Raw genomic sequence first — 25,783 nt, forward strand, 5'->3', positions numbered from 1 at the left:
CAACGTAACAAAGACACAAGCACAAACGAGGACCAGCTTTTGATTGAACATTCTTCTGAGATTCATTCAACTCATACAAAGACTATAATGTCCACACAGACACCAAAATCCTCTATGATCATCTCGGTCTCTTAATTAAATGAACATGCTTAATTAGTAAGGTGCATTGTGGTGCGCACACATTCTTAAAGGCCCAGTGCAGTCAAAATTATGTTTTTCCTATGTTTTGTATTATATTGTGCAACAGCTGATGAAACAAACACAGTTTGATCAGTATTATTTCCTGATAGTTGCTTGTTGAAAATACAATCTACACAGGATCTAATCAGCAGGATTGCATGGGCGGGACTTTTGTCTTGCCTGGTGACATCACCAATTACAAAGAGAGTTCCAAACATCTCTGCCAAAAACAGCTAGTTTTCAGTTTCCCCTCCCCACTCAGACCACTCCCAGACAGTCCTAGCAACATTCTTGCTTGAGAAATAGTTATTTGCTAAAAATCTATTTTTGTTCATTTTAATGGAATACTATTACAGTAAGGTACATCATTGTTACCCAGAAATTATTTGATATTGATATAAACACAGCTGCATTGGGCCTTTAAATGTAACTAATGGGTGAAAATAAGTTCGCATATACATTGTTATTGTGCACTTGAAAGAAATCCTACATATCACTATTACAAAATAGCTTATAAGACTGAACACAGTGAGATCCATTTTACAGGTCTATTATACATTTGTTAAAATGTGGTTTGGGAGTTTGTTGGTCATTGGAATATAGTTGTGAAGAAGTGAGAGTTCATGCTCTCTAAGGCTTTAAGAGTTAAAGCTTTGCAATCCAATAAAACCACATCTCACTCAAAAATGCACAGGTGATCGTACCGTATGCATTTAAAAAAAAGGCAAGACGTTTCAAGCAGGTCAATATTGAGAAGACTTGTGAATATCCACATATCTAGATATCTGGGGACACCTTGTGGTAGAAGCCTGCTACCGCAACTCTGCCAGTGCCTGTAAAGCACAGTCCCCATTCCAGCTCTCGTCTAGCTTTTTCCTGTTGATTCTACCACAGACACAAACCCTACCCATTGATATAGACAAAATCACCTTATCGATTCCTGATATCATCGTAAGTGCTGTGGTTTATCATGATCATTACAATGTCATAGAGCAGGAAGAATCATATCCACAAGAAAATGTGTGAAGTGGTGGAAATATGTGTCTTGACCTGGCTCTGGATTTTACTTCGTCTTTTTTTGTGGCTATGATTATCGTCACAATGTTCTTCATGAGATAGGACTTTTGTAATTTTCAAAGCTAACTATAGTATAGAGGAGATTTTATAAAAGAGTGCAGGATTTTGATTTCTTCTCCTCGTCGTCCAATCCAGCGGCCGACTCTTTCCTGTTGGGGTCGTTCAGCTCGTCAAAAAGTCCGCTGTCAATCATTTCCAGTTGCCATGCAATGGGCACCGCCCCCGTGTTGAACTCCTTGAAGAATTTGTCATCTTTGTCGTCAAACACGACACCCTTAATCTCAGAGAAATCTTTGATGTCCCCCGTGTCTTTGGCGTAGACCACGTTGGGCTTGGGGACCCAGGGTGGGTCGATCAGCCCCGCCTCCAGTCGAGGGAAGTTAATGCCTTTGAACCACTCATGCTTCCTTGGGTCCTCGTTCCTGGATAACAGAGAAACACACTGAAGTCAGAGAAATATACACCCCCCCCCAAAACCACCTTATGTGATACCTAGAACTGACCAGGAAAACCTCTAGAGGGCCCTAGAGTTGTTCCTGGTCCGGCCATGTAGTCAGGAATATCTCTGGGCTGAAACTGCGGTCAGCTCTTACTTGGTCCTGCATCCCAGACGCTCGTCAATTTTCTTCTTGAGGAAGAGGTCGATGATGGCTTTGGTGCCCTCGTCAAAGTTCTTGTGCTCGTACTTGCATTCATCCTCGAGGGTGCGCCGTGCCACCTCCTCCTTCTGCACCTTCTCCTTATAGTCCTTGAAGGGCAGGCGAGCTGCCACCATCTCGTAGATACTGCAGCCCAGTGCCCACCAGTCCACTGACATCCGGTAAGGCTCTTTCTTCAGGATCTCTGGGGCCATGTAGCCACTTGTGCCAGCCTGAGGAGAGGGAGGAGGGAAGGAGGAGAGGACAGAGGTTTGATGACAGAGAAGGAAACAGAGAAAGAGAAGTGAGGGGTTAGGCCTAGTTCTAAGGTTCCATATCATAGCAACAAAATGTTCTGTGTTAAATCAACTTTGGACTAGAGCACAATGCTTCACTTAATTAAGCTAATGCGTGGCAAATTGGTTGTGGCATAGCCCAACTTTTGATTGATTTATTAATTGATTCTACCCTGCAAGGATTCTCTTAGAATGGCGGGGATCTATGTATTTCAGAACTACACTGTACGTTCCATGTGTGGAACCTAACTTCTTGGTTTAAAATGAGCTTTTTTGTTTATTTTCTGTTTGTAAGTTTGTTTAAAATGCATGTATTGAGAGACGCAATGATGGTCATGGGGTGAGAGAAGCACCGAGCGGGGAGAGGAAAATGGTGTATGTATGTATGGGTGTGTGTGGTATGTATGTATGTACAGTGGGGCAAAAAAGTATTTAGTCAGCCACCAATTGTGCAAGTTCTCCCACTTAAAAAGAGCCTCTTAAAGAAGGTCTGTGAGAGCCAGAAATCTTGCTTGTTTGTAGGTGACCAAATACTTATTTTCCCCCATAATTTGCAAATAAATTCATTAAAAATCCTACAATGTGATTTTCTGGATTTTTTTTCTCATTTTGTCTGTCATAGTTGAAGTGTACCTATGATGAAAATGACAGGCCTCTCTCATCTTTTTAAGTGGGAGAATTTGCACAATTGGTGGCTGACTAAATACTTTTTTGCCCCACTGTGTGTGTGTGTGTGTGTGTGTGTGTGTGTGTGTGTGTGTGTGTGTGTGTGTGTGTGTGTGTGTGTGTGTGTATGTATTGTGGCAAACCTCTTCAAGGTTAGGAGTGTTTGTCACAAACTAAGTGGTAAACTGTCACCAAATCACCCAAGAATGAGAGTTCTTTCGAACAGGACAGTACCTGTGTGTTTGTTTCTCCGTCCTGGTCCACCCAGGCCGTAGACGAGGTCAAGGATAGCAGGGTTCGGTACACGAATCGGGTTCTCGGTAGGTCCAGGTCCAGACGCCAACAGGTAAGTCCAAAACAGTCCAACTCATACACGGTAAATCCAGCCAATCTCTATTGTCTCTTTCTCTATTGTTCATAGATCCTTCCAGCACTCTCTTCTTCTCTTCCTGGTTTTTCTTGACCCTTTATCTGTGGGTTGGTTCCACCTTCTGAGGGTTCCCCTTGCTTCTGGGACTTGTAGTTTTGGTGGTCGGCCATTTTGTGATCTGTAGTTCTGACAGGGGTGGCCATTTTAGTGATCGGGCAGAGCCCGTTTATTAGTTCTGCTCTCACATATCTGCCATTTACCACTCGACCCCCTTCTTTGCCACACATCTCTCCCCCTAGATCCGACCCCCTAGGTCGGGCTACCGCAGCAAAATATGCGTGCATGCGGGATAACCCATCCACGTTTCCCATTTCCTTCCCTGCTCTGTGTTTCAAGTCAAAATGAAACGGTTGGAGACTCAAAAACCACCGCATCACCCGAGCGTTCTTCTCTTTAGCCCTATGCATCCAGGTGAGTGGGGCATGGTCACTGATGAGGGTGAAGTGGCGCCCCAGCAGGTAGTATTTCAGGCTTTCTAGAGCCCACTTTACTGCCAGCGCCTCTCTCAACGACTGAGTAGTTGGTTTCCCGTGGTTCCAGCTTCCTGCTTAAAAACAGGATGGGGTGTTCCACCCCTTCTACCTCTTGGGATAGCACTGCTCCCAAGCCGACCTCTGAGGCATCCGTCTGAACCATAAACTCTCTCTCAAAGTCTGGTACCACCAGCACTGGATTACAGCAGAGAGCCTCCTGTAATGTCCTAAATGCTTTGGTGGCCCTTTCATCCCATTTGACCATGTTTGGCCCTCTGGCTCTAGTCATGTCGGTAAGTGAGGCGGCCACTGTGGCATAACTTGGGATGAACTTCCGGTAGTAACCCGTCAGCCCTAGGAAGGCTCGAACCTGCTTCTTATTTACTGGTTTCGGCCATTCTCTAATTGCCTTCACCTTCTTATGTTGGGGTTTGATTAACCCTCTTCCCACAGTGTATCCCAGATACTCTGTTTCCTCTAACCCCACATAACACTTGGCAGGGTTTGCCGTGAGCCCTGCCTTTCTAAGGGCGTCTAACACTGCCTGTACCCGGGGTAAGTGGGATTCCCAATCTGGGCTGTAGATCCCCACGTCATCTAAATAAGCTGCGGCATATGCTTTGTGCGGTTTTAGGACTTTGTCCATGAGCCGTTGAAAGGTGGCTGGGGCCCCGTGTAAGCCGAATGGCATGACGGTGTATTGAAACAAACCGTCAGGTGTTGCAAAGGCTGTCTTTTCTTTGGCCCTGGGGGTCAGAGGAATTTGCCAGTACCCTTTTGTCAGATCAAGAGTCGTAATGAACCGAGCATTACCAATTTTCTCCAGTAGTTCATCTACTCGGGGCATGGGGTAGGCATCAAACTTGGAGATTTCATTTACCTTCCGAAAGTCGTTACAGAACCGCAAAGACCCATCGGGCTTGGAGACCATCACAATTGGGCTAGACCACTCACTATGTGACTCTTCGATCACTCCAGCTGTCAACATTTTCTCCGCCTCTGCTCTAATCGCGGCCCGTCGAGCCTCGGGTACCCGATATGGCCTCATACTCACTTTTCTCCCTGGTAGGGAAACGATATCATGAGCCGTAACCTCAGTTCGGCCAGGTACCTCTGAAAACACATCTCTGTTCTTCTGGATCAGGGTCTTCACTTCCTGTACTTGTGCTGGGGACAGAGTGGGTGAGATATTTACTTCGGCTGTCTCCTGAGTGTGTGTGGGGTATGTGACCATTAGTGTTTCTCTCTCTCTCCATGATTTTAACAGATTTATGTGATAAATCTGTTCCTGGGGCCGTCGACCTGGCTGTCGGATCCGATAATTGACTTCTCCTATTCTCTCCAGTACTTCATATGGTCCTTTCCATGTGGCCAGTAGTTTACACTCTACCGTGGGGATCAGCACTAACACCTTATCTCCCAGTTGAAATTCCCTCAGGGTAGCCTGCCGGTTATAAGTGTGCCGCTGGTGCTCCTGTGCTTGTCTCATGTGCTCTCTGACGATGGGCATGACTGTGGCTATCCTGTCTTGCATTGCCGTGACGTGCTCTATGACACTAGATCCAGTACTGTCCTCCGGTACCGAGTGGGAACCAACAACTGTTCCACCACATCAACCCCTATTTTCGAGACTCTGTACACCAAACCCTTTTTCATGATGAAGTGGGGAAAACCATTAGGCATCATACCAACATTTATGGGAGTACCATCTACGACCTGCACATCTGCTCTGGCTTGCTGCAGGGTTGGATTCTGGTTTTGGGCCGTCCCAAAATTAGTCAAGGAACCTGCCAGGTCTGCGGGTTCTAGATCGTCGTCCTCTGGATTCAGACTGACCCCAGCCCCACTAGTACCGGGCTGTTCGTTATCAGCGAGGTTTGCCACTTCATCCTCCTCCTCCCCTACTAGCACTTGTGATGTTGTCCCCTTGGAGACCTCTTTTCCTGGCTTTGGTTGAAGGCCCCATGCTTCTTCCTGCTTGGTCAGGGTTGTTGGCTTCTCAAATATGCCATTCTTGTGGCCTAACTTCGCAAAGTTAGGAAAGTCTCTACCCAATATTACATCATATGGCATCTTTGGGACCACACCGACCTCATAATCCAGCAGACCGTCCTCTGTTTGTATGCTCACTAAGGCCGTGGGGTACAGACGGGTATCCCCATGAATGCATGTAACACTGATATCCTGTCTTGTATCCAGTTTATGATTCGGCACTAGGCTTGCAACGACCAGGGTTAGCATACTGCCGGAATCCAGCAGTGCTTCAAACTCTTTTCCTTCAACCTTCACCCTGCACATATGTTTGTTTCTTGATCTTTCAAGTACAGTGGTTACAACAGGACATGCATACCGTATATCATCTTCATTTTCACCGAGGTTACATTGCATTGGCTCTTCTTTAATAGGGCAGTAGGCTGCAATATGTCCTGGTTGATTACAATTGTAACAGATAATAGGGGTTCGGGGGGGAGACCCCCTCGACACCCAGTCCCGGTTTCCGTTTTTTCCTTAGTGTCTCGGCCTGATTCTGATTCTTTCCTCGTGGCCCCACGCTGCTCTCTTCCCCTCTATATGCTGGGACAGCCTTACCCTGTCCGCTGGTTTGCCCATGCCTGGGGAACGGGAATCTTTCCTCCTGTGCCTGCTCAGCTGTTCCTGCCATACAATACCGTTCAACCAGGCCCACGAGATGGTCGGCGGAAAGTACCTCGTTCTGGCCAACCCATTGTCTCACTTCTTGGGGTAGACCTCGCTGAAACTGGTTGAGTACGATGGTCTCGACGATCTCGGCGGATGACCGGGTCTCTGGTCGCAACCATTTCCGTGCCAGGTGAATCAAGTCGAACATCTGTGCTCGTGGGGGTTGTCCCGGTCGGTAGGAACACTAGTGGAAGCGGTGTGCCCTCACGGTATCGGTCACTCCCAGTCTAGTCAGGATCTCTCCCTTTAGTTTATCGTAATCCTGTGCATCTTTCAACTCCAGGTCGAAATACGCTTTTTGAGCGTCCCCTGCCAGGTATGGTGCCAGAAGCCCTGCCCATTCTTCTTTTGGCCACTTCTCCCTCTCTGCCGTCCTTTCAAAGGTGGTAAGATATGCTTCCACATCATCCTGCGCTGTCATTTTTTGAAGAAAATGATTGGCCATCCTCTGGGTATTTGCAGATGGTAATTGAGCCCCAATTTGGTCCGCTAGAACCTTTAGGTCTTCTCTTAACTCCCGGGTGTTTCTCTCTTGCTCTTCTCTGAGCAGCTGGTTGGTGCGGTGCTGGACCTGTAACGTGTCCTGATACATTCGCATTGAATCCTGATGAGCTATTTGTTGAGCTCTAGTTGCCTTTTGTGGGGCGGCCGCCGCTTGTAACAGGGCCTGTATGGCTCCCTCCATACTCATTTTCCTGAGAAACTGTCCTAACCAAACAAAGCCACAAAAAAAACCTGACTCCCCTTTGGAGTGCTAACTGAACATTTTTATTTTTCTTCTACCTAACCAGTGGTATGGTTAGTCCATGTCCGCATCCTCCACCATGTGTGGCAAACCTCTTCAAGGTTAGGAGCGTTTGTCACAAACTAAGTGGTAAACTGTCACCAAATCACCCAAGAATGAGAGTTCTTTCGAACAGGACAGTACCTGTGTGTTTGTTTCGCCGTCCTGGTCCACCCAGGCCGTAGGCGAGGTCAAGGATAGCAGGGTTCGGTACACGAATCAGGTTCTCGGTAGGTCCAGGTCCAGATGCCAACAGGTAAGTCCAAAACAGTCCAACTCATACACGGTAAATCCAGCCAATCTCTATTGTCTCTTTCTCTATTGTTCATAGATCCTTCCAGCACTCTCTTCTTCTCTTCCTGGTTTTTCTTGACCCTTTATCTGTGGGTTGGCTCCACCTTCTGAGGGTTCCCCTTGCTTCTGGGACTTGTAGTTTTGGTGGCCGGCCATTTTGTGATCTGTAGTTCTGACAGGGGTGGCCATTTTAGTGAACGGGCAGAGCCCGTTTATTAGTTCTGCTCTCACATATCTGCCATTTACCACTCAACCCCCTTCTTTGCCACAGTATGTATGTATGTATGTATGTATGTATGTATGTATGTATGTATGTATGTATGTATGTATGTATGTATGTGTAGGTATGTGTAAGTGAGTGCTGTTTTTTTTCTTGTTGCTTTGTCTCTGTTGTTGAATCTCTTAATTAATATGGGTGAAAATTGTGAAATTCCAATAAAAAATACTGTTACAATTTATTTTTCATTCTACCCTTACATAGGTCAATCTACCCTTACATAGGTCAATCTACCCTTACATAGGTCAATCTACCCTTACATAGGCCAATCTACCCTTACATAGGTCAATCTACCCTTACATAGGTCAATCTACCCTTACATAGGTCAATCTACCCTTACATAGGTCAATCTACCCTTACATAGGCCAATCTACCCTTATATAGGCCAGTCTACCCTTACATAGGCCAATCTACCCTTCCATAGGCCATTCTACCCTTACATAGGCCATTCTACCCTTATGCTCCTCATGCCTTTTATCAGAGACCTTGTGTCCCTGAATTCTACCAAAGCTCTTTCGTAACATCAGCACCACATGCCTGCACCAGGTTTCCCCTGCACCAGCCTCTAGTAGGCCCTCTATTGAGGCCATGTCCTGATCTGAGCCCCCCCTGGGCTGCACCACTCTCCACTGAGTGGATACCCACTGGGACTGAGCCTCTCCTCGCAGACAGATCCCAGCCACCTCTGAGTAATGGTAAGATTAGTGGGCTGTGGGCTAACGTACTGAGCCCCTTGACCAAGGCCAATCCCCAATGGGACAAGCCTGTTTTAGGCCCCAATGGGACAAGCCTGTTTTATGCCCCAATGTCTCACTCAACAGTGAGTGAGTGACTGAAGGTTGATGAGAGTGAAGTGTGTTGTAGTTCATGGACCAGTTCCAATTCAAATATAGGCAAACCTTTTTATTGGCTCCTCAGATATTTGTTTGTCACTGCATTAATCAGGAGTCGGCTGTATATGAGTGAGGATAGAAGTGTCCCTTCTATGGATCAATGGGGAGCCTGAGTCACAGACAGTGACAGAGAGGTCAATGTCATGGACATAACTAACGTGGAACAGGTCACATCCCACTTAGGCACACCACGTCATTTCAATGTGGATAATTGAGTTAGATTTGGTTGAGAGGTGAGACTACAATCTATATTCACCCACTCAAAAAGACAGGCAAAAGTTAGTTGAATTTCCAATGTGTTATCACTATGCTTTCTTTCAACCCCCTAAAAGCACAACCCAAATCCAATGGAAAAACATTTTGTCACTGCACTTTCAACCCCCTAAAAGCACAACCCAAATCCAATGGAAAAACATTTTGTCACTGCACTTTCAACCACTTAAAAGCACAGCAATGTTCAAATGGGAATACAATGTTAGATAATTAGTTCAGATGAATGTGTTATCACTGCTCTTAATCTAATAGCAGAACCAAATGACCTGGATTGCAGTGGAGATAACATTAAAATTACATGGTGCAAGTGGTCAATTCCGTTTGAGATTCTTCACAGATTAGTACAGCAATTGTGAAGATCTCCACAGACCTGGAGGGACCTATGCATGCTATATTAAACATGCACGCTTTATATGATTACATACGAAGTAATAGTATAGTATATTTACAGTAATCTCAAAATGTGGCCATGGATGTGTTATTCACCTTAAGGTTGAATGTTACATTAACTTGTAAGAAAGCCTTAACTTTAGGATATTTAGTGTACCACAAAAGTAATATTGAATGGTGTTTGGTTGACATTGCAACCAAATATCAACATTTAAAGGAGATTGTTCCATCTGAGCCACTGGCTGAATCCCATTCTTTAACTTTTTTTTTTGTTGGTTGAGTTGGAGACGTGAATTCAACATATAATTGGTTAACTTGTAAGGCTATTTGTTCGATTTCAGAGATGTATCTTCTTATTGGATAGTTTCATCTGTGCCACTGAATTTAATTGCTGTTTGTTTACAAATTAACAATTTATTGTTGGATTCACATCTTCATCTCAACCAAACGTCTAAATTGAAGAAGAAGACTAAATCAAATCAAACTTTAAATGCACTTTAAATAGTTTGATGTGATTTAGTCCTATCCTTGAATAGATTTTTGTTTGCGAATCCAACATGTCAGTTATTAATTTGTAGACAAACTGGAATTACAGCCAGACTAAGTCAGTGTCACAGGTGGAACTATCCAAGCAGAAGAAACATCTCTTTCAAATGTTGATATTTGGTTGTGTATCACTAAATATCATAACATTTTAAATCAGCCAGAGCCTGAAACCTAAGGCCTATTGTTTCAGCTATTTTTAGTTAACTTCAGCCGTTGATGACTTTGCAAATGCTATACAGGCCTAAATAGCATAATTAATGATAATATATGAGTGATAAAGTATGGTCACATTTAATTTGCTCTGTTAAATCTATACCCTTTGGAATGACTTCAATAGCAACAGTGAATCTATCTAGTTTTTAAGTGGAGATCTCTCAACACACTCAAGAGGTGTGGAGGTGTGACCCAGCCTATTGTTTTAGTCTGATAATGGAGATCTGACGTTGTTTTAAAGGTACAAACTCAACATATTTTATACATGGTTTGTCTATGTTGATATTTGGTTACCATGCGGATATTTCACCATCAAAACAATGGTGACTTTTTCCACATAGATTCCAATACATCACATATTACGTTGAAACAACATTGATTCAACCAGTTTGTGCCCAGTGGGATGGTAATGATGTAAAACCCTGGTATTATGGATATATCCCTATGTAATCGCACATGAAATAGCATGTCATCTCACACTAACTCTAAAAACAACTCAATCATTGTTAACATAGAGTAATTAAACATTTTCTAAAATGTAACTAGGCAAGTCAGTTAAGAACAAATTCTTATTTACAATGATGGCGGACCGGGGAAGTGGGTTTACTGCCTTGTTCAGGGGTAGAACGACAGATTTTTACCTTGTCAGCTCGGGGGATTCGGTCCAGCAACCTTTTGGTTACTAGCCCAACGCTCTAACCACTAGGCTACCTGCCGCCCCAAAACAAGGATGGAGTTCATCTCAGCCTATTAGAGCTCTTACCTTTTGATTGATGGTCTTTTCGCCAGGCAGCTCCACGGCCAACCCCAGATCCGAGAGTCGACACTGGCCGAAGCTGTCCAGTAGCACATTCTCTGGCTTCATGTCTCGGTACGCTATATCCATGGCGTGTAGGTGGAGGATTCCTGTGGTGACCTGTGCAATGTAGTAATTGATGCGGCCGATTTCAAGGCCTTTTTCACCAATGTTATAGATATGGTACCTGAGGTCGCCGCCATTCATCAGGGTCATGACGAGGCACAGGTGGGTCTTGGAGTCGTAGGCGTAGGACAGGTTCACCAGGAACAGGCTGTTAACCTTCTCCAGGATCTGCTTCTCCAGCAGTGCCATGCCCTCACCATTCTTCTGCTTCAGACGCTTCTTGCACAGCTTTTTGCAGGCGTACATCTGGCCTGAGTTTTTCACCTGCACGGCACACACCTATGCAGAGAGATAGAGAGGGACTAAAACAAATATGTTTGATAAATGTATGTTAAGATCACCCAGCTAGAACAAAACGTTCTGAGAATCACAAGTTTCTTCGAGCTTGGTGAGAGCGTGGTTGTCTTATGGTTTTGCATACACATTTACACAACTTTCTGGGAATGGTGCAGGATCGTTGCTTACTTTTGGAACATTCTCAGCACATTTAATGGTCGACATTGGGCACAGAAAAATTCAAAAACTCCGCCCCTTTCTTATTTTTTAAACAGAAATGGGGTGTGTCTTTGGTGGTTCATCGATGTGCCATTCTGGTCATGCACGCCGCGACCGACGTCGCTAGTTCGTTAGCTAAGCTAGCCACTTTAGCTAGCCAGGAACTCCTCCAGTAGTGTTGACGTCATTTCACTGGGTTTGTTTTTGGACAGAATCTGTAGAGATCGGTAAGAAATGGCACATCTGTAGCCAAATACCTTACATATCCACATTGTTTTTGTTTTTAAGCATTAAATGACCTGGTATGTTGGTGCATTGATCAGTTATATAGTTTAAAGCCATTATTTTAGATTTTTTTATTCATTTCATTAATTTAACAGAACATTTCCTAAAAGTTAAAACACAGTTACATTTAATTAAAATATTGGTAACATTCTAGGAATATTCTCCAACTTGGTTGACATTGGGAATTTTCTCAAATAGTTCAGAGAATGCTAAGATTTATTTTTCTCTTCTCTTCTGTATTACAGCATAAAGTTTCCTACAGGTTTCCCGCGCCCACTTAATGAGTACTTGTTTCCTTTGAAATGGGGTCTGTTTGAATAGACTTAAATGAACAGCTTTGTATTAGTTGTGGACGAATTCCATTGATAGACAACAGAATAACAATATAATCTCACTGACGCCATGTCACAATAAAAAAGAAACGTGTTTGCATGATTAATGCCTGAGCAAAGGAATTTCCATGTGTCCTATCTGTGCTTGGAGACTCAAAATAAACTAGCAGTGTTATTAAAGTCTTATAGAAACATGTTATCAGAACATTAATAAAACCCGGGAAAACTTTCAGGGAACCATAGTAAAATGTTCTCAGAAACTTCCTGCGACCTAAAAATGTATGTTCCCAGAACAGATTACGTTTTTTATTCCGTTCTCAGAATAAGTTTTACCGGTCAGGAAACGTATGGCTTCGTTCCCAGAACCAATTGGAAACCAAAAACGTAACATTCCCATGACTTTCAAGGAACCAAATGTGTTAGCCGGGCAGTATGTAGTTAGATGAGGTACAAACAATTATCCCTTTTAGTGACTTCTTCATTTGTATTTGTACCATCCCCATCCCCATTCTCACTGTAACTGTTGCATACCCTTAGAAAAGTGCTAAAGCCGTTTTTAAGTTTACATTTTTGAACTGTAATATTTCACTACCGTTTTCAGTTAGGCAGCTGCACTGTAGACTTTGTGTGGACTTACCTCTCCAAAGCCTCCCTTACCCAGGGTCCTGAACTCATAGAAATACTTATCAGTGATTTTCTGTTTCTCGTACTCTTTCCACTGCAGGAACTTGTCAAAGTTAGGGCTGGTCTGGTACTCTGTGAAGGGCTTTTCCTTCAGGTACTCCCGCGTGGCATCTTTCACCTTGCCCATCATCACGTCTTCAAAGTCCTTTTCCGACACCGCCTTGCACTTGTCCGCTACCTCTCCCGTCAGGTAAGACAGGAAGTTCTTGGAGTCAGCCTTGCAGAACTTGTTGATGATGTTCATCCTCGCCTTATCTTTGCCAGCGCCTTCTGCCAGATCCCAGTCGATTAACTCGTCCAGGAACTCTGCGGCCGCCACGTACTGCGGGTTGGACTCCAGGAGGAACTGTCGGAAGAACTTCTTCCCTATGGGCTGCCTCTCGCAGAGCATCTCAAATTCTTTCCCAACCGTGGCGCGGATGGACACGCACTGTTCTGGCTTGGGCAGGGACAGGCTGCGCCGCCTCTTCCTCATCTCTTTTTCGTCACCCCCCTTAAGGTAGGCCGTGTTCGCCACCAGATTATCCAATCCCCCCATGTCACACATGTTGGCGGCTGCTGCGTTGGGTTGTCCCTACTACACAGTGTGGCTGAGCAGGGAGCTAAGGCCGCTGTAAAATGATGCTAAGACTGTGTTCTTTTCCTGTGTGTGCTTCCCTGTAGTGTTACCAATTCTCTCCAGGTCCCTGGTGGGACTGAGCAGCTCCGACACCTGCGTCACACCAGAAGACATTCTCTGACACAATCACGTAATGCCTCATCTAGAATTAAAACGCACATGAGGGATTTTCTCTTAAGTAAGTGTCTGTGTGCTCATTCATGGATGCTGCTCACGGAAAGGAACTTATGTGGTTTCTAACTTAAGAAGCTTTGGTCGGTCTATATTTAGCGGGATACTAACTTAGATGGGGACAATGCCAGCGTAACTGTAGTGAGGTGCTGACCTGGGTGTCATAATATTATAGATAGAAAGATGTGAACTAAGAGTTAAAATCCTTTTGGCTACACATTGAGGTGATAAAAGACTATTACATTTCAGAAGACAATGTCTGGTTTAGGAGAGTAATAGATTTAATGACATAGACATAGGGCAACACTACTGTGAATTCAATTCTCTCAAGAAGTAGTGAATGATCTCTCTAGAATAACCACTTCAGCTATAGGCTATTTCTATTCTGTTATGAGAAGAGAACACATGAATTTACTCCACTAATCAAATCAAATCAAACGTTATTTGTCACATGTGCCGAATACAACAGGTGTAGACTTTACAGTGAAATACTTACTTACAAGCCCTTAACACTTATTTTTCTTAAAACTGCATTGTTGGTTAAGTAAAAAATAAATAAAATTAAAAATTAACAAATAATTAAAGAGCAGCAGTAAATAACAACAGCGAGGCTACATACAGAGGGTACTGGTACAGAGTCAATGTGCGGGGGCACAGTTAGTTGAGGTAATTGAGGTAATATGTACATGTAGGTAGAGGTAAAGTGACTGCATAGATAATAAACACAGAGTAGCAGCAGCGTAAAAGAGGGGGTGGGGGGTAGAAGCTGGGGTTAGAAGCTGTTAAGAAACCTTTTGGACCTAGACTTGGCGCTCTGGTACCGCTTTCCGTGCAGTAGCAGAGACAACAATCTATGACTAGGGTGGCTGGAGTCTTTGACAACTTTTAGGGCCTTCCTCTGACTGGTATATAGGTCCTAGATGGAAGAAAGCTTGGCCCCAATGATGTACTGGGCCATATGCACTACTTTTAATAGACTTTTAATATACAATGTATTTTATTATATTGATATTCTGCCTATTCTTTATTTATGACAATATGCCAAAAGCCATGTAATCATAGGATAACAAGTTAGGATTAATCAAGTTTTACACTAGATCACAATAATCTTTGATGTAATCAAATCAAGGCAAATACATAGCCCTGATCAGGCCAGGGTCTAGGATCAAATGTGTCTGAGACCCACTATTACTCTCAGGTGTAGGCTACAGTGTGTAGTAATCCATTGTTAGGTGTAGCCTAAACATAATTCCAAGATCCTCGCCAGCACCCTGTGGCTGCTAGCCACTCAACAGGGCACTATCTCACCTTCAAGCTTAATAAGTCTCCTCTGAACTGTTCTGGTGGAAGTGCTCTTACTGAAACTCAAAGATGAGCTCACTCAACCATTATGGCACACCAAGTAATCTGTGCCTCTGTGTACTGCTAACCTCTGGGGTATTGACATAGATATTCATTGTCTTACCAGGAAAAGGCAGTTAGAAAAATACTAGTTTTGGTAACATTTTTACATTATGACTTGTTATAGCCATGTATGATCATTTATGTCTAATAATAGGGTTTATAATAAATGATGTCTCTCTCTAGGTAGCACATTTTCAGCATATAAAAAAATGATACTAAGTATGGGTTATACACAATCTATACTTATGATAAGTCTTACAATGCACGAGTCATTATTCCGTTGGCTTCCGGGACACATATTAGCATTGGCGTGCCCAGTTTATTGTATGGCCTTATCACCCTTTTAACGTACAGTATACAACAACATTACTGTATGCAATTTGTGATTGGTACATACATTTTTGGAATTTCTAATTAATGATACTGCATGTACCCATTCAGCATTGAAGAATATAACTTATAAATGCAACTGTCACACTCGATGAGAACCCATATAAGCTCATTTTACTCAATTGTTTGTAAACAATGTAATTGTAAACAACCATTGTATCTCAATGATGGTCAGTCCTTGTATTCATAGCTTTGCTATGAATTTAAGTGGTTATATTTCTACAGCCCCATGCCTCAGCTGTTTACCGAAACAGTGGCAGGGGGTTTACTTTGTTGTTATTTGAACTGCAGATTGCTCGTGCTTAGGCTATACTGCTTCTGTTATTTAGTGATGATGGTGGTGAAGTATAGATTATTCAAGTACTTTCTGATAGGTTTAGTAAAGGTTAGCCACAGGGCAGGAATAAGGCAGAAGTCATGGATGACTTCCACAGAGATTGTTACGCTGAACTTGTCCTGACCTGGGATTGGGGGCAAAGGTTAAAAAAAGGAACAGAGAGCTGCATTTGGAGATCACTGCCATTCTGCTAAGCCCATAGACAGCCCTATAAGCAAGATCAATGCCAAGTATAGTAGCTTAAAACCATGAGGAGTAGCCAAGTTTGATGAAACATGTAGGTAAGCTGGGTCTATTTAAAGCTCTGTCGTGCCAAAAGGGATGTGATTTGGCTGAAGAGCAGAAGACAGGCAGGATTATGACTATATATATATATATATATTTATATACAGTGTCTTGCGAAAGTATTCGGCCCCCTTGAACTTTGCGACCTTTTGCCACATTTCAGGCTTCAAACATAAAGATATAAAACTGTATTTTTTTGTGAAGAATCAACAACAAGTGGAACGACATTTATTGGATATTTCAAACTTTTTTAACAAATCAAAAACTGAAAAATTGGGCGTGCAAAATTATTCAGCCCCTTTACTTTCAGTGCAGCAAACTCTCTCCAGAAGTTCAGTGAGGATCTCTGAATGATCCAATGTTGACCTAAATGACTAATGATGATAAATACAATCCACCTGTGTGTAATCAAGTCTCCGTATAAATGCACCTGCACTGTGATAGTCTCAGAGGTCCGTTAAAAGCGCAGAGAGCATCATGAAGAACAAGGAACACACCAGGCAGGCCCGAGATACTGTTGTGAAGAAGTTTAAAGACGGATTTGGATACAAAAAGATTTCCAAAGCTTTAAACATCCCAAGGAGCACTGTGCAAGCGATAATATTGAAATGGAAGGAGTATCAGACCACTGCAAATCTACCAAGACCTGGCCGTCCCTCTAAACTTTCAGCTCATACAAGGAGAAGACTGATCAGAGATGCAGCCAAGAGGCCCATGATCACTCTAGATGAACTGCAGAGATCTACAGCTGAGGTGGGAGACTCTGTCCATAGGACAACAATCAGTCGTATATTGCACAGATCTGGCCTTTATGGATGAGTGGCAAGAAGAAAGCCATTTCTTAAAGATATCCATAAAAAGTGTTGTTTAAAGTTTGCCACAAGCCACCTGGGAGACACACCAAACATGTGGAAGAAGGTGCTCTGGTCAGATGAAACCAAAATTGAACTTTTTGGCAACAATGCAAAACGTTATATTTGGCGTAAAAGCAACACAGCTCATCACCATGAACACATCCCCACTGTCAAACATGGTGGTGGCAGCATCATGGTTTGGGCCTGCTTTTCTTCAGCAGGGACAGGGAATATGGTTAAAATTGATGGGAAGATGGATGGAGCTAAATACAGGACCATTCTGGAAGAAAACCTGATGGAGTCTGCAAAAGACCTGAGACTGGGACGGAGATTTGTCTTCCAACAAGACAATGATCCAAAACATAAAGCAAAATCTACAATGGAATGGATCAAAAATAAACATATCCAGGTGTTAGAATGGCCAAGTCAAAGTCCAGACCTGAATCCAATCGAGAATCTGTGGAAAGAACTGAAAACTGCTGTTCACAAATGCTCTCCATCCAACCTCACTGAGCTCGAGCTGTTTTGCAAGGAGGAATGGGGAAAAAATTTCAGTCTCTCGATGTGCAAAACTGATAGAGACATACCCCAAGCGACTTACAGCTGTAATCGCAGCAAAAGGTGGCGCTACAAAGTATTAACTTAAGGGAGCTGAATAATTTTGCATGCCCAAATTTTCAGTTTTTGATTTGTTAAAAAAGTTTGAAATATCCAATAAATGTCGTTCCACTTCATGATTGTGTCCCACTTGTTGTTGATTCTTCACAAAAAAATACAGTTTTATATCTTTATGTTTGAAGCATATATATATATATATATATATATATATACAGTGCCTTGCGAAAGTATTCGGCCCCCTTGAACTTTGCGACCTTTTGCCACATATATATATATACACTGCTCAAAAAAATAAAGGGAACACTTAAACAACACAATGTAACTCCAAGTCAATCACACTTCTGTGAAATCAAACTGTCCACTTAGGAAGCAACACTGATTGACAATAAATTTCACATGCTGTTGTGCAAATGGAATAGACACCAGGTGGAAATTATAGGCATTTAGCAAGACACCCCCAATAAAGGAGTGGTTCTGCAGGTGGTGACCACAGACCACTTCTCAGTTCCTATGCTTCCTGGCTGATGTTTTGGTCACTTTTGAATGCTGGCGGTGCTTTCACTCTAGTGGTAGCATGAGACGGAGTCTACAACCCACACAAGTGGCTCAGGTAGTGCAGCTCATCCAGGATGGCACATCAATGCGAGCTGTGGCAAGACGTTTTGCTGTGTCTGTCAGCGTAGTGTCCAGAGCATGGAGGCGCTACCAGGAGACAAGCCAGTACATCAGGAGACGTGGAGGAGGCCGTAGGAGGGCAACAACCCAGTAGCAGGACCGCTACCTCCGCCTTTGTGCAAGGAGGAGCACTGCCAGAGCCCTGCAAAATGACCTCCAGCAGGCCACAAATGTGCATGTGTCTGCTCAAACGGTCAGAAACAGACTCCATGAGGGTGGTATGAGGGTCCGACGTCCACAGGTGGGGGTTGTGCTTATAGCCCAACACCATGCAGGACGTTTGGCAAATTCGCCACTGGCGCCCTGTGCTCTTCACAGATGAAAGCAGGTTCACACTGAGCACGTGACAGACGTGACAGTCTGGAGACGCCGTGGAGAACATTCTGCTGCCTGCAACATCCTCCAGCATGACCGGTTTGGCGGTGGGTCAGTCATGGTGTGTGGTGGCATTTCTTTGGGGGGGCCGCACAGCCCTCCATGTGCTCGCCAGAGGTAGCCTGACTGCCATTAGGTACTGAGATGAGATCCTCAGACCCCTTGTGAGACCATATGCTGGTGTGGTTGGCCCTGGGTTCCTCCTACTGCAAGACAATGCTAGACCTCATGTGGCTGCTGGAGTGTCAGCATTTCCTGCAAGAGGAAGGCATTGATGCTATGGACTGGCCCGCCCGTTCCCCAGACCTGAATCCAATTGAGCACATCTGGGACATCATGTCTCGCTCCATCCACCAACGCCACGTTGCACCACAGACTGTCCAGAAGTTGGCGGATGCTTTTGTCCAGGTCTGGGAGGAGATCCCTCAGGAGACCATCCACCACCTCATCAGGAGCATGCCCAGGCATTGTAGGGAGGTCATACAGGCACGTGGAGAACACACACACTACTGAGCCTCATTTTGACTTGTTTTAAGGACATTACATCAAAGTTGGATCAGCCTGTAGTGTGGTTTTCCACTTTAATTTTGAGTGTGACTCCAAACCCAGACCTCCATGGGTTGATAAATTGATAAATCATTTGTGTGTGATTTTGTTGTCAGCACATTCAACTATGTAAAGAAAAAAGTATTTAATAAGAATATTTCATTCATTCAGATCTAGGATGTGTTATTTTAGTGTTCCCTTTATTTTTTTGAGCAGTGTATATATATATATATATATATATATATAATATATATAATATATATATATATATATATATATATATATATATATATATATATATATATATATATATATATATATATATATATATATATATATATATACTGTAAACTGTATATACAGTACCAGTCAAAAGTTTGGACACACCTACTCATTCAAGGTTTTTTGTTTATTTGTACTATTTTCTACATTGTAGAATAATAATGAAGACATCAAAACTATGAAATAACACATATGGAATCATGTAGCATCCAAAAAAGTGTTAAAAAAATCAAAATATTTGTTCTATTTTAGATCCTTCAAAGTAGCCACACTTTGCCTTGATGACAGCTTTGCACTCTTTCCATTCTCTCAATCAGCTTCACCAGGAATGCTTTTCCAACGGTTTTGAAGGAGTTCCCACATTTGCTGAGCACTTGTTGGCTGCTTTTCCTTCACTCTGCAGTCCAACTCATCCCAAACCATCTCAATTGGTGATTATGGAGGCCAGGTCATCTGATGCAGCACTCCCATCACTCTCCTTCTTGTTCAAATAGCCCTTACACAGCCTGTAAGTGTGTTCGGTCATTGTCCTGTTGAAAAACAAATGATACTCCCACTAAGTGGGGCGACAGGTAGCCTAGTGGTTAGAGCGTTGGGCCAGTAGTCCTGTGTGGCTCAGTCGGTAGAGCATGGCGCTTGCAACGCCAAGCGTCGTGGGTTCGATTCCCGCTAGGGCCACCCATATGTAAAAGTAGTGGCCCCAGCCGACTTGTAAGTCGCTTTGGACAAAAGCGTCTGCTAAATGGGATATATTATAGATTAAATCCCCAAGCTAACAAGGTAAAAATCTGTCATTCTGCCCCTGGACAAGGCAGTTAACCCACTGTTCGTAAGCTGTCATTGTAAATAATAATTTGTTTAGAACTGACTTGCCTAGTTAAATGAAATTTTAAAAAGTGCAAACCAGATGGGATGGCATATCACTGCAGAATGCTGTGGTAGCCACGCTGGTCAAGTGTGCCTTGAATTCTAAATAAATCACTGACATTGTTACCAGCAAAGCACCACCTCACCTCCATGCTTCACAGTGAGAACCACACATGCGGAGATCATCCGTTTACCTACTCTGCATCTCACAAAGACACAGTGGTTGGAATGAAAAATCTCAAATTTGGACTCCAAAAGAACAGATTTCCACTGGTCTAATGTTCATTGCTTGTGTTTCATGGCCCAAGCAAGTCTCTTCTTCTTATTGGTGTCCTTTAGTAGTGGTTTCTTTGTAGCAATTCCCTCACGAAGGCCTGATTCACACAGTCTCCTCTGAACAGTTGATGTTGAGATGTGTCTGTTACTTTAACTCTGTGAAGAATTTATTTGGGCTTTAATTTCTGAGGCTGGTAACTCTAATGAACTTATCCTCTGCAGCATAGGTAACTCTGGGTCTTCCTTTCCTGTGGCGGTCTCTATGAGAGCCAGTTCCATCATAACGCTTGATGGTTTTTGCGACTGCACTTGAAACTTTCAAAGTTCTTGACATTTTCTGGATTGACTGACCTTCCTTCATGTCTTAAAGTAATGATGGAGTGTTGTTTCTCTTTGCTTATTTGAGCTGTTCTTGCCATAATATGAATGTTGTCTTTTACCAAATAGGGCTATCACCCCTACCTTGTCACAACACAACTGATTGGCTCAAATACATTAAGAAAATAAATTCCAACAAGGCACTTTAACAAGGCACACCTGTTAATTGAAATGCATTCCAGGTGACTATCTCATGAAGCTGGTTGAGAGAATGTCAAGTGTGCAGAGCTGTCATCAAGGCAAAGGGTGGCTACTTTGAAGAATCTCAATTATATATTTTGATTTGTTTTAAATTGTTTTGGTTAGTACATGACTCCATAGTCTAATGACTATTTTCTACAATGTAGAAAAAAGTACAAATAAAGAGAAAGCCTGGAATGAGTAGGTGTCCAAACTTTTGACAGTTATTGTCTGTATAGTATCAGAGTGAAACACATTTTTCTTCCTGTTTGTGCACTGTATATACATCATCTCAGCAATTACACAACTCAGGTCATGTCATATATTCTTGCACAACTCCTTGCATCCAAAACAGCCCTTGTAGTTGTGCTGATTTTAAATGAGTTGGCATGTATACACAAAGTTAATTATTCAATAGTTTATCTGAGCTGTTTCATTAAGGTGTTGAAAAAGCAGAGTAAGGCATGTTCAGTCATAGGAAAAGGTGTGTTGGTACAGTGGCCATTGTGATATGGCCAAATTGTCCTTGTTTCCCACATGGAAGCTACAGGGCGTTACATTCCTATACAACATACAGGTCTGCTTGTAACCATAGAAAATATCAGGAAGGAAAAGGCTTCCCAACTTTGGCCATAGCCACACAAATATCCATCAAAACATTTGCCAAACCATTCATGTATTTCACATGAAATGCATGTTAAGCAGAATATAATATTTCAGGTTTAACTCATTATTTCATCAGTTGAATGTGACTATTCATATAGACAAGTGTAACGTGTCTAATTGGTATGTATTATGCAATTACAATGCCACAATTATGCAATATTGGAAGTTCTCTGATTGGTTGACTGGCACGGAGTGCTCCTCTCCTACTGGTTGTCTCTGCCAGGATTAAACACAGTTCCTGCAGCACCATGGATCCAAACCCCAATAGCCTACACATGATGCAGAGGCAATAGTATTCTGTGAACATTATCTTGATTAGCAGGTGATGTATTAAATGGGCTCTTACAGGTAGCAAGAAAGGCAGACACCTCATGGTCTGAGGGGCTGCAACCATAACAATAAACCATCACATTAAAATGCTAAAAAGGAAGAAATAACAAAGCTAAATGTAGATTTATTTTTAATAACTAACTTTTTTTCTCTCACAAAAACATCTTGGACGACACAAAAAAAGGTAACAAAGACACCAAACGCAGCACCTATCCTCAGAGTTCTTCAGCATTTTGCCCTGCACCTGCCAATGTTTCCATCAAACAGCGGGGCAAGGACGTCTTCACCTGGATATTGGCCATTCATTCTATATCTTAACATTGAAGGAATGACAGCGGCATGCACACACATGTACATAGAAGGTCGAAGTTTCTCAGTCCGGTCTCCAGCCCAAACTTGCAGTGGAAGGATGGGGAAGTTAGCGGGACTTCATTTGCCAATTCTCTGTACGACCCAGTCCTGCTGGCACAGTGGACAGCGATTGTTCTGCTTCACCCAGAGAGACATGCAGCAATTGTGGAAAGAGTGGTTGCACTCTCCCCATACCACTGTGAAAGAGGGGATACAGAAGCACACTATGAAATTGTGTGCTACATGGTATTTTCAAATTCAGCATGTCAGCCGAATAGATGGTAAAGCATATTGGTACACACACAATCAATATATGTATCCTAATGCATACACAGTACAAACTCTGCTTTACCAAGGTTAAGATACCCTGGCTTTATCAAATTGTAACCCCATATACTAGACTAGAAACCCAGGTATATATGTCACATGCACATCTCCTGGTGTTAAACCAGTAGGAGTTGTGGCCCGGTTCTGGATCTATAAAATGTGTATCCAGGTTTCGCCAACACTGGAGCAGACCCATACCTACCGCTGGTCTTATTACACCAGATTGGTGTCTTGGGGCTATATAAATGTTTGGCTAAGACGTTTAAAGTAGCTTACCGACACAGTCCTCTTGTTTATTTTCAGCCTGACACCGCAAGCATGCATCTGAGGAGAGAAGGTATATATATATATATATACATATATATATAAAGGAAACTTACTAACCAACTAGCTATACTGGTGCACAGCTGTCGTTGACCATTCCTACATGGTGACATATGGACTGACACAGCTGGCTAGGTTAGTTGGTTACTGTAACTAGCTTGATTCCTTGCAGTGCCTTGAGTCATGTTTTCAGAATTCTGACGTTAGCTATATTAGCTAGCTAACGTTAGTTGTCTGTTTTGTAGCTAGATATGATCTAGCAAGCTAAGCTATCCAACTAGGATCCATTATGGGTCTGTCTGCCCATGACACGATCATCTCTTAATCAGCTTAGCTAGGTGACTGTCTGACCACTAAGCTACTGTATTTATCGTTGTTGTTGTTAGCTAGCTTAATGCACACCAATAGTTGCCTATGGGTGTCCTACTAGTTACTGTAGCTGGCTAGCTAGCTAAATCACTGATTCAAACAAACGTACCCATAACTTGGACCCTACAGATGGCGCATGTATCGCACTCCACATCCCAGCTCCACATTGCCACAGCATTCCATTTCTTGAGAGAAAACATCTTGTCACTGCTCGATTTTGACCCCGAATTAGAGCTGTGAGAGTGTATTAAACCCGGCTCTTCACCGTCTTCCATCTCTGCCATAGAATAATCTAGATAAAGGTAAAACAAAATGGACGAAATAAGCAGGCTTGCTAGTCTGTGGAGCAAACAAACAAACCAGGAGGCGCTCATGCGCTAAAACACCTGCAGTACTAACAAACGAACACATGGCGGAGACAAAGATTAAAAGGTAGGCTACTACGAATGAAGGAAAAATACTTCACTGTAGGTCTCAAGAAGCTAAGAAAAGGTAACGGATGCTCGTATTGTGTATTGTGCACCCTTCTGTTCTGGTTATTTTGCTGTGTGTGTGTGTGTGTGTGTGTTTTTTTTAAATATACTGTATGGCTACTGTTGCTCAGTTGTACTTTTTCAATTAATTGAGTAAAAAACAAACACTTGAAATGCCTATTATACTAATAATGGCACTAAACGTTTACACAACTCAGCTCATTCCAAACATTTGCCACTACATAGATGTAACCATATCTAAACAATACAGTGCCTTCAGAAAGTATTCACACCCCTTGCCTTTTTTCATGTTGTTTTTTTACAAAGTGGGATTCAAATCGATTTAAATGTCATTTTGTCAATGATCTACACAAATAACTCGATGGCAAAGTGGAATAATTGTAACATCTGTAAAAAACACACACATCTTGATTAGATCAGTATTAACCCCTGAGTCAATACAGTACCAGTCAAAAGTTTGGAAACACCTATTCAGTCAAGGGTTTCTCTTTATTTTACTATTTTCTACATTGTAGAATAATAGTGAAGACATCAAAACTATGGAAACACATGGAATCATTTAGTAACTAAAAAAAAAGTGTTAAAACAAATCAAAATATATTTGAGATTCTTCAAAGTAGCCACCCTTTGCCTTGATGACAGCTCTGCACACTCTTGGTATTATTCATACACTCAGCTCTGTTTTGATCTCAGTGTGATCCTTCTCTCCCTCTTATGTGAAATCTTTGAAATGGTAGCAAATATGTTGGTGCTTATTCGAGGGGTGACAGACTTTTAAAGGAGGCAGTTTAGTTCAGCAAAGCCAGGGCATAATACAACACACTATGAGAACTCAGGCTGGCTAACTGGAGAAACCTATCTAAAGTTTACACTCTGAAGAGTCTCCACCCAAAGCACGCTCTCAGTATTTACAATATTGTTGCTGGAGTACAAAAGCCAGTCCACTCCATCTTGCCATCATCAGCCAGCCAGCTGTAGCCTTACCTTCTTTCCTCTCTTTAAGAGCATTTAGAAGCAGTTCCCTCCAATATCTCCAATGTCATTCTCAGTAAGGTCCAATTAGGTCCAAGTATTAGGTCCAAATTAAAATACTTTGAAGTAATACTTAAGTAGTTTTTTGGGGTATTTGTACTTTACTATGTAAATGTTTTACAACTTTTACTCCAATACCTTCCCAATGAAAATATGTACTTTTGCTCACACACATTTTTCCTGACACCCAAAAGTACTCATTACATTTCAAATGCTCAGGCAGGACAGCAATATGGTCCAATTCACACACCTATAAATGTAACGGGTTGTCATCCCTACTGCCTCTTATCTGACAGAATCACTCAACACATACTGTGCTTCTAAATTATGCCTGAGTGTTGGAGTGTGCCCATGGCTGTCTGTAAATAAAAATACAAGAAAATCATGCCATCTGGTATGCTTAATATAAGGATTTTTATGTATAGCTTTACTTTTACTCAAGTATGACAACTGAGGACTTTTCCACCACTGTACTTAAGGACATTTGAAACCAGATACTTTTACTCAAGTAGTATTTTACTGGGTGACTCATTTGAGTCACTTTCTATTAAGATCTCGCTACTTTTTCTCAAGTATGAAAATTGAGTACTTTTTCCACCACTGCAAAGAAAAATATCAGCAGACCATTATGTTTTTATAGGGCATATCTGAATTACTGTCAGCTATAGTGCCGTTTCCCAGACCTGGACTAAGCCTACTGCGGACTAAAAGCATTCTTCTTGGGAGAATCTTCATGCATTAAAATTGCTTTTTAGTCCAGACATGGCCTTAATCTGGGTAGGGTA

The 25,783-nt window shown here is 42.5% G+C and overlaps 2 protein-coding genes across 2 annotated transcripts; both read right to left on the reverse strand.

Annotated features, from left to right (window-relative positions):
- Positions 1-1,342: 1,342 nt before the first annotated feature.
- On the reverse strand, positions 1,343-13,395 carry LOC135552761 (rhodopsin kinase grk7a-like). Its single transcript, XM_064984585.1, has 4 exons — positions 12,802-13,395; positions 10,894-11,331; positions 1,851-2,128; positions 1,343-1,679 (listed from the first exon to the last, which is right to left on the reverse strand). The coding sequence occupies exons 1-4, from the start codon at positions 13,393-13,395 to the stop codon at positions 1,343-1,345; spliced, it is 1,647 nt and encodes a 548-aa protein (XP_064840657.1).
- Positions 13,396-22,214: 8,819 nt separating this feature from the next.
- Positions 22,215-23,832, reverse strand: LOC135552764 (RING-box protein 2-like). Its single transcript, XM_064984589.1, has 3 exons — positions 23,582-23,832; positions 23,056-23,103; positions 22,215-22,649 (listed from the first exon to the last, which is right to left on the reverse strand). Exons 1-3 carry the CDS (start codon positions 23,754-23,756, stop codon positions 22,531-22,533), a joined length of 342 nt encoding a protein of 113 aa, XP_064840661.1. The 5' UTR covers positions 23,757-23,832; the 3' UTR covers positions 22,215-22,530.
- Positions 23,833-25,783: the final 1,951 nt, after the last annotated feature.

Source organism: Oncorhynchus masou, chromosome 13 (assembly GCF_036934945.1).
Source record: "Oncorhynchus masou masou isolate Uvic2021 chromosome 13, UVic_Omas_1.1, whole genome shotgun sequence".
NCBI lineage: Eukaryota > Metazoa > Chordata > Actinopteri > Salmoniformes > Salmonidae > Oncorhynchus > Oncorhynchus masou.